This window comes from Paramisgurnus dabryanus, chromosome 17 (assembly GCF_030506205.2).
Source record: "Paramisgurnus dabryanus chromosome 17, PD_genome_1.1, whole genome shotgun sequence".
NCBI classification, from domain to species: domain Eukaryota; kingdom Metazoa; phylum Chordata; class Actinopteri; order Cypriniformes; family Cobitidae; genus Paramisgurnus; species Paramisgurnus dabryanus.
The window spans coordinates 28,619,475-28,629,089 of record NC_133353.1 but is presented as its reverse complement, the minus strand read 5'-3'; the positions used below and the strand labels follow the sequence as shown (position 1 = coordinate 28,629,089).

Sequence of the window (9,615 nt, the reverse complement as noted above, 5' to 3'; positions counted from 1 at the left end):
ATGTAAAATATACATGAACATTAATTTGTATGTATTTCAGATTGTTTGGCAATGCAGATTGCAGACGAATTTAAGTTTTTCCTTTTATCTCCGGGTTTGTCCCCGCCGCGCCGTATTTGGCCACTGGCTCAGTGAGGGCTCACGTGTTATTAAACGTGCTTCTCCGCCGCCCGAATCAACACATCATGAGAGATTTGTAAGCTTTCTGTTATAAAGTCTACTTTATTTTGTTAATAAAGAGACAGACACGGAGAACGAAATGAAACGGAGAACATTTATTATTTGCGGTGCTCTTTCGAAAATTAACCGGATAACTGCACATGGCAGTTTAATGGCAATAATTAAATATAAGTTTAGCTTGCTGTGGATATTTCCTAATTATAAGCCTTCTGTGAAATTATGACAAAATGAAAAATACAAAACACGCATGTCTTAATTAACATAATTTAAATAAACGAATATTCGTTCTTTAAGAGCTTAAATATTCGAAAAATTAAATATTAAAAAATTAGTAAATTACTGGAAAATGCCCATCCCTAATCTTGACATTGCTAGAATCTTGTCTTTTTACATGTTGTACATTTATCTTAAAATATTTAATTTTGTACAAGAAAACAGCCCATATTAATAATTTATTAGTAGCCTTTTGTAGTGTCTCGGGAGATCGTGCTCATTGTTACATTGAGGCTATACTGCACTGAAGCGGCAGATTAAGATATAAACCCAGAATTCAGGGAACGTCAAGAACAAGAAAACGGGAACAACACTCCGACCGAAACGCGGGATTTACATACACAGACCATGTTTAAATTTAGATGTGTCTGGCCCTGTTCACTTTGTCTAGTTTTAATAAGCTGCGGATTGAAGTGCTGGCTGCTCCCCGCGGTGCTGAAGACCCGCTCTCTGACGGAGTACTGGTGGCACATATGCACAGATATTTACGTGCAAAATTTGGAAAGCGCGGAGGAGTCGTTGGGTTAGTAAAATAATGAAATTATAGCTTTTAAATAGAAAAAAATATTTATGTAAAGAGATTAAAAGGTGCTTAAAAGTGCACAACTCTTCTTCAGTGGATTAAAGCTACCTTTTCCCCTTATGTGCAACCTATAGGAAAGAGACATTAGTTGGGATAGTAAAATAACAAAATTATAGATTTTAAGTACAGAATAGTATTTATGTAAAATATATATTAAAATAAAAAGTGCACAACTCTTCTTAAGTGGAAGTAATAAAGTAAAATAACGAATAAAAATTATATAATAACGAAAAATTAAAATACCCCCCGCCTAACGATATCATCGTCCATCGCGATGGTTTACGTAACCATCGTCAACTGCCAATTTATGGGGACATCGCCCAACCCTACTTGCCACCTCTAACGCGTCTGGTGTAAACGCAGCATTACAATACTTTGTCTTATTCTTGCTTAAGGTGCAGAGACAACTGCAAAAAAGATGCATGTTCATTGGCTGATTCCTTAAAGTTTAAACCGTATGGCTGTTTAGTGCTATCACAACATCTGTTTGTTGTGCACACCACTCATCATCCTTTGCTCAACCAATGGTGCGAGTTGGGGTATGATTATTTATTTGGCTGACCAGTGGTGGGAAGGCACCTTTGAAATGGAGAGGTACCAAAGTTATATGTTTTCACGGTTGTGAGAGAGCCGGTCAGTAGAAACTCGTGTGATTCTCAGATTAAAGGGGAAGAATAGAGAGTAACTTCTCAGGGAGGTTTTTATCATGCTCCCATTTGAAACATATTATCGACCATGATCAATTTTGTGTGTTTCTATACAAATCTTCTCTTATATTGATCACTCTCACACTTATATTGCATTTAAAAGCAGTATGTTGGGATAGCACTGACCTTGTTTTCCCGGATTGGTCATTCGTGACTGGCAGCCCTGTGCTGAGAATCCTTGACAAGTGTGAAGAATGAAAATAAAAATGCTCTGGCAAGCCTCCTGGACCTCTGCTCAGACGGACAAGAAGTAACAGGCCCTGATGCATGAAAATGTTTCTTTACACTTTCAGCTTCGTCTATGTCTACTTTGACATTTTAGGTTGCAGCCTGTTTGCTTCAAAACATTATTCACAATCTAATAAAATTACTTCTATATTCTATCTGTGCTATTGAAATCAGGATTTGTTGGAGGTGATGTTTTCTGCATGTCTGTCTGTACAGCATGTGTGATGCATACTTCACAGGCATGCTGTGAAGTGTAGGAGGATGGAGAAGAATATTAAGATCCTGATTGTAAATTGTCTGTGTCGGTCTCGCCATAGGGAGGGTAAAGGAGTGTTTGTTGACTGCAGTTGGTCTTTCCGTGGGGACCATTCTTGCTATGGTGGGTAATCTTGTATTAACCAGTGCCTTAATGTTGCTTTCACTGACAAAGATTACTGGTAAAACAGACTGGAGTTTCTCAGACACAGATTGAGATTAATCCAAGACTAAGATTAGGGAAATCCTCTAAAACTGCTTTGAAGAGGAGTGGAACTGTCATAAGGCGGGACTGATAATTTGTTAATTCAACCCATGTGTAATGGCCGTTTCACGTGGTAAGCGGCAACATCGCCGCGCGGCTTCAGCTTTTCTCTTGTATTGGAAGCCTTTTGTGCAGCATTTAGTGCAAATATGTTTATCTTCAATGGCGCCTGTCATGAAGTACCGTGGCCGGAGAAGGAACAGAATTTTGGGTGCACGAGCAAGGCGTGTGGCCCAACTCCGGTTCACCACTGTAACCGCCCCCGTTTTGCCGTTTTCCACGCGTCTCCTATTGAAAAAGAACTAAACACTTGCGGTTGCTGCGTACCGTGTGAAACGGCCTTTAGATGTTAAAAAGGATATTAGGGCTGGGTATCGATTCAGATGTTCCAGATCGATTCGATTTCGATTCACAAGCTATCAAATCGATTCGATTCCGATTCTCGATTAAATTTTCGATTCCGATTCTCAGGTAGGTTTTTATACTCGATTCAACTCAATGAATATAGATTTAATAAACATACTATATTAATAAAAAAGAACAGTGAACAGCAGTTTACAAGTGGGTAATTAATAAAAAGAAATTAAAAGCCACAACACGTCTTGCTTGCGAAATCTAAAATGCTTCCATTCCTCCATTCAATGTTTGCGGAAATAAATATGAAAAAAAAATCGATTCTGCTCTTTGAGAATCGATTTTTAATCGACCACGTTTTAAAAAACGATTAATCGAAAAATCGATTTTTTTGCCCAGCCCTAAAGGATATCTTACCTTGTGCAATGGTGGTTGGGTTTGTTCTAACTCTGTAAGCATACAAGAGTATTGCGGTCTGACGTGTGCTTCATGTTTTTCAACAGGAGCTGCTGAACAAATATTTAATTGAGAATTCCACAAACCCCGAAAGTAAAGTCTTCTATCTGAAGATGAAGGGCGACTACTACAGATACCTTGCTGAAGTCGCCTCAGGAGATGATAAGAAAGGTAAGAACATATAGCTGTCTGCGTTTGACCTGACTTTTTGTGTAAAGTATTGGAAACCTCTTAAAGGTATAGTTCACCCAATAATGAAAATAATGTCATTAATGACTCACCCTCATGTCGTTTCAAACTCATAAGACCTCCATTCATCTTCGGAACACAGTTTAAGATGTTTTATGTTTAGTTCCAGAGCTTGTTGACCCTTCATTGAAAATCTATGTACGTTATACTGTCCATGTCCAGAAAGGTAATAAAAACATCATCAAAGTAGTCCATGTGACATCAGTGGGTCAGTTACAATGTGTTGAAGCATCGAAAATGCATTTTGGTCCAAAAATAACAAATATTATGACTTTATTCAGTCTTCTCTTCTGCGTCTGTTGTGAAGCGCATGCGTGAGACTAACGTCATGTGACTGCAGTGATGCGGATGACATGTTATCCTCAAACATATTTGCACATTTTTTTTTAACGTACACAAAAAACAGTTGGGGCGCACCAGATAACACATCAGCCGCGTCGTACGTCATCCACGTGACTTTAGGCTCGAGGCTGCGCTTCACAACAGACGCAGAAGAGAAGACCATGCTGAATAAAGTGTATTTTCAATGCTTCAACACATTCTAACTGGCCCACTGATGTCACGTGGACTACTTTGATGATGTTTTTATTACCTTTCTGGACATGGACTGTATACCGTGCATAGATTTTCAATGAAGGGTCAACACGCTCTCGGACTAAATATAAAACATCTTAAACTATGTTCCGATGAACGGAGGTCTTATGATTTTGGAACGACATGAGGGTGAGTCATTAATGACATTTTTTCATTTTTGGGTGAACTATCCCTTTAAAGGGGAAGCTTGTTTGGGTATACCAAGATCATATCTCCAAAATAATTTTCTTTTTTGGGTGGTTTCCCAGACAGGGTTTAGATTAATCCAAGACTCGGCCTTAGTTATGTTACGACATTTTAAGTAGTTTTTACAAAGATACCTTATAATAAAAACATTACTGGTGTGCAGCTTGAGACAAAACTATGGCTCTGATATATTTAAAGATAGGTCAGTGCAAGCTGTTTTCAAGTAAGAAAAATAAAATTTACATTTTAGTCTGGGACTAGGCTTAAACCTGGTCTTGGAAACTCACCTTTTGTCTCCTAATGACAATTGTTTAATATTTAAATAAGCATTAGGAACTGTATAGTTCAGTTTAATGGCTCAGAAGAGTGGCTTATGTTGAGAATTTCTGTAGCCATTTTTCCATCACCATGATTTTATGTGCATTTTAGGGTATAGCATCAAAAACGAATGATGGAAAGTCCAAATTTCGAATAAAAATACCGTAAAGGTGGGGTGCGTGATCTTTGAAAGCCAATGTTGATATTTGAAATCACCTAAACAAACACACCCCTACTCCAATAGAATCTGGACCTTCTATTGATAGACCCGCCCCACACATGCGCAACTCGGGCAACAATTTTGGTTAGTAGACACGCCCCTTACTCCTGATTGGCTACAAGTGTGTTTTGGTACTCAGCCCGACTCCCTTTTCCAAAGTGTTTTTCAAAAATCATGCACCCCGCCTTTAATTTGCAAAAAAAATGTATGTTCGCTTAAGGTGGTAAATGTGAATAATGGGAGATGGAAATGCATTTGCCAAATCAATTCTGTCGTAGCAAACATTAAACCCATGGGATTGTTTCCGCTGAAGTTGTCTTTACCATATATGGGGTTTGACGTCGTCTTAATGCCTTTAGTGCCTGCCTCAAAATGCTTCATTCATTCTTCTGTGTACGTCATTCAGTTTGGCAATTACAAGCTGCACTGCTGATAAATTAATAACTTGCCCCATCGTGACTACATGCAGTCCTGTCTCCATTTTCCATGAGTACCTTGTTTTGTTTACTGTTAGTTACTAGGTTACCAATACCACTGTCATTTGCTCAAACAACTTGATGGAAATGCACCTTGTTTTTCTTTTTTGCAATTTTTTAAAGATTTGCTTCACTTTTGGATGGAAACCCAGCTTGTGTCTGTTGTGTCTAAACTAACCTTTAATTCTTCCTACAGCAACCATAGAAAACTCTCAGGATGCTTACCAGAAAGCATTTGATATTAGCAAGACAGAGATGCAACCCACACACCCCATACGCTTGGGTCTGGCCCTTAACTTCTCTGTCTTCTTCTACGAGATCCTTAACTCTCCAGAAAAGGCCTGTGCCCTCGCTAAACAGGTACGTTTAGATGCTATTATGGTCATAATTTAAATTTTGTGGTAGTTAGTTTCTTTTGAAGGGTAGGCTGACTATATATTAACACCGGGATTGGCTATATGATTGTGAAATTTAAAAAACAAATGTCATGAAAAATCTTTTCGCTCGAAGGCTGCCATTTAGTTTACATGATAATACATCAAAAGGTTGCTATCAAACCCATTCTATATCAGTCTACATGGTCAGAGCACTGCAAAATATCTTTCTTGTTCTACTGACAAATAAGGTGTCACCAACATATCGGATGGCCTGAGGGTCTGTAAATAAACTTGATATTAAAAGTATGCTACCGTGTTCTTTATTTATTACAGTTTGCTGAACTTCTTAGTTGTTCCTCTTTTGTTTAAATGGCTGTTAAAGGGGACATTTACAAGACTTTTTAAGATGTCAAATAAGTCTTTGGTGTCCCCAGAGTACGTATTTGAAGTTTTATTTCAAAATACCCCACAGGTTATTTATTATAACTTGTAAAAATTGCCACATGCAAAAATGTGCTGTTTTTGGGTGTGTCCTTTTAAATGCAAATGAGCTGATCTTTGCACTAAATGGCAGTGCTGTGGATGGATCGTGCAGATTAGGGGGCAGTATTATTATAATAAGATCCCCTTCTGACATCACAAGGGGAACCAAATTTCAATGACCTGTTTTTTTACATGCTTGCAGAGAATGGTTTACCAAAACTAAGTTACTGGGTTGATCTTTTTCACATTTTCTAGGCTGATAGAAGCACTGGGGACCCAATTATAGCACTTAAACATGAAAAAAGTCAGATTTGCGTGATATGTCCCCTTTAACAGTTCTTTCCGTTGTCAGTAATTACTGTACTGCTCATTTCTGATATGGGAGATATTTGTTTGTTCGAAAAATGTTAGCCTACCTTATTAAAAGTATTGCTGTTAAAGGGACACTCCACTTTTTTCCCAAAAAATATGCTCATTTTCCAGCTTCCCTAGAGTTGAACATCTGATTTTTTTTTTACTTTTTTGGAATCCATTCAGCCGATCTCCGGGTCCGGCGGTACCACTTTTAGCATAGTTTAGCACAATCCATTGAATCTGATTAGATCATTAGCATCACGCTCAAAAAATGACCAAAGAGTTTCGATATGGCTAGGAACTATACACTCATTCTGGCGTAATAATCAAGGATTTTGCTGCCGTAAGATGGCTGCAGCAGCCGCAATGATATTACGCAGCAGCTGAAAATAGTCCCCTGCTATTGAAAGTAACCAATGAGACTATTTTTGTGCGCTGCGTAATATCATTGCGCCCGCTGAAGCCATGATACGGCAGCAATGTCCTTGATTATTACGCCGGAATGAGAGTATAGTTCCTAGCCATATCGGCCTAGAAAATCGCAACTTAATATTTGGTGTTGATTACTACCCACGCTTTGAAGCTCAAAAAATGGTATTCGTACTAGCCCTAACTATATACAGTATTTTCTATAGTAAACTGTAGTAATATTTTGCAACAACCATTACACATCACAATACAGTATGTGCCAAGCATAACGGCGGCCTCCATAGCTTAAAATTAGTATTACGTGTTTGGATTTTTCAAGAAATTAAGGGGGACAGAGAATGAAAAACCATTTTTACCTTGTCTTTGTTGAATAATGGTAGTCTACCCGCATTCACGAACATACAAAAAGATATGACATGCTAAACATCTCAGTCTCATAGAAATTCCTCTTTTAGAAATGTCAGCCAGAAAACGGCCCAATCTGAAAAACTGATGCTTATGACATCACAGGCATCTCACTGCCCCTCCACTTTAAAATAATTGGCTACATTTTTTGAGTGGCAGCAAAGTCAGCCAATCAGTAATGAGATTGCAAGTTAAGCCAGTAGGGGGATCCAAATAGGTGCAAAACCACTTGTTTAAAATCCCCCACCCTAATAGCGCTATCTGAGAGAGGTTTTTAGGAAGCTTCTAAGGCATTACAGACCCAAACAAAAAAATTTTTGTCTACATGACACATCACAGAACAAGGATAAATACCCCGTTCAATCATTCTATGTCACCTTTAAGATATTTGAATTGGTTCTATCAATGGATTTTAGTAGGCACATGTAAAGTATTGAAGTCCCTTTAAAAATAATTGTCTCTGTACAAATTCAGGCATTTGATGAGGCCATAGCAGAGCTTGATACGCTGAACGAAGAGTCCTACAAAGACAGCACTCTTATCATGCAGCTACTGAGAGACAACCTCACGGTAAGTAACTTTTTTTCATTCCTTTAATGGTAAAGGTAGATATGCTATACTAATGTTTTACCAAAAATATGCAGATGCTTCTATGTTGCTATTTGGAGGAAAAAATAATCTGATATTCTTTCATTTTAATTGAAAACTGTTGCTCTTTACTGATTATTTTTTTCTTTTTTTCCACTAGTTATGGACATCTGACAATGCACCAGATGAGGGAGATGGCGGTGAGGGAGGAGAGAACTAAGACGTGCTCCTGCAGCAAAGAAAACAACCTTTTTACACATATCCATTCCTAATCACTCCATGTCAGAATTCGTCCCATAAAGAACAAACCCATAAATAATGAAAAGCAGTTAATTAAAAAAAAAATCATTTAGTCTTTCAGAGTGCAGCTTTTGGACAAGGAAAGATATATTTGGGGGGGACCCTGTTCCTTAGTTTGTTTGTCTTGGCCTTCCATAATGTGCAGTTTCTGCTGTAGAGGGGTATGAGTCATTTTATAAAAACATAATCTTAAAGTATAGCTAATGGAAAATAAATTAATGAGTAACTTAAACATAAGGACATGCATTTCATTACGAATAAGACTGAGACTAAAACATAATTGCAGGGATATTAAAAGCATTTAGATAACTGTTGTCTTATACGCCTACTGTATCTGGTATTTTAACACTTTGTGTCACCTCAGCACTATCCAGGGTTGTGCATTTCCGCTGAAATCAGTGGACAATCACGCTTTAGATGGTTCAATATGAAAAATTAAAAAAATCTGAATTGTTGAATTGGAGTACATTTCACATTGCATTGTTGGTTTTTACTTTGAAGCAGTGGTATGTAGTATCTGGGCAGTCCTAAGTTTATAAACCATTTAATATATTTGTTTTCTTTTTTTAATTTTGGCCTGTTTAGTGTTTTCTTTGCTTTAATTTTATGGAAATCAAAATCATCCATAGAAATGTAAAACATTTTTAAGAAGACTTAGAGCATATTGTATTTTTGTTCTTCTCTTTTATTTAGTAATGCTGTGTTTCAAGTAAATCTGTACAATAACCCCACTAGCATGCAGACCAATACTGACACATTATGTGGCACAGTTTGGTAGTATGGTTTGGATTTGATTTTACATTGAAATTACCCACTTCGAAAATTACTGCACATGAAGCATGTTATGAATAATAGAAGATCAGGAATGGTTTGGCTGTCTGAATGCTGTTGGTTAATACCGGTATTCTTGGCAAATAACATTGCCTGTGCAAGTCCTGACAGAACACTGGAATGGAAATCAATATTGCCAATATTAAAGTTAAGTACTTTTCAGTGAAATGTGCACGTGTGTTTGTCCCAAAAGTGTCATTATAGATTGGACCACTATAATGTATTTTGTTTCTCTATTTTCGTCCCTTTTTGTGTATGTGATTTACTTTTCTTATTTCCCATAAATTTTACTCGCACAAAAGCCTTGTGAAAATGTTTTATGCCCTATGTATGTTATGTAACATGCTTAAAAATGACATTTTATAAACCAGATCGCTTCTGTGGTTGTATCATTTTAATTAATAATGAATAATTCTGAAGAGTTGTGAACGAAGTTGCATTCATTGGGAAACCAAATGTCACATGTAAACCCGAAGTAGTCTTTATTTTTTAAAACGTGTACGC

The 9,615-nt window shown here is 37.4% G+C and overlaps 1 protein-coding gene across 1 annotated transcript in view; it reads left to right on the top strand.

Moving 5' to 3' along the window:
* Positions 1-9,481, top strand: part of ywhaqb (tyrosine 3-monooxygenase/tryptophan 5-monooxygenase activation protein, theta polypeptide b) — a 20,469-nt gene extending 10,988 nt beyond the window's left edge. The window contains exons 3-6 of the mRNA XM_065288403.2: positions 3,349-3,472; positions 5,541-5,704; positions 7,867-7,962; positions 8,141-9,481. Of these exons, the coding sequence (XP_065144475.1) occupies positions 3,349-3,472; positions 5,541-5,704; positions 7,867-7,962; positions 8,141-8,200 (444 nt within the window). The 3' untranslated portion in view covers positions 8,201-9,481. The remainder of the gene's footprint in view (positions 1-3,348; positions 3,473-5,540; positions 5,705-7,866; positions 7,963-8,140) is intronic.
* The last annotated feature ends 134 nt before the right edge of the window (positions 9,482-9,615 follow it).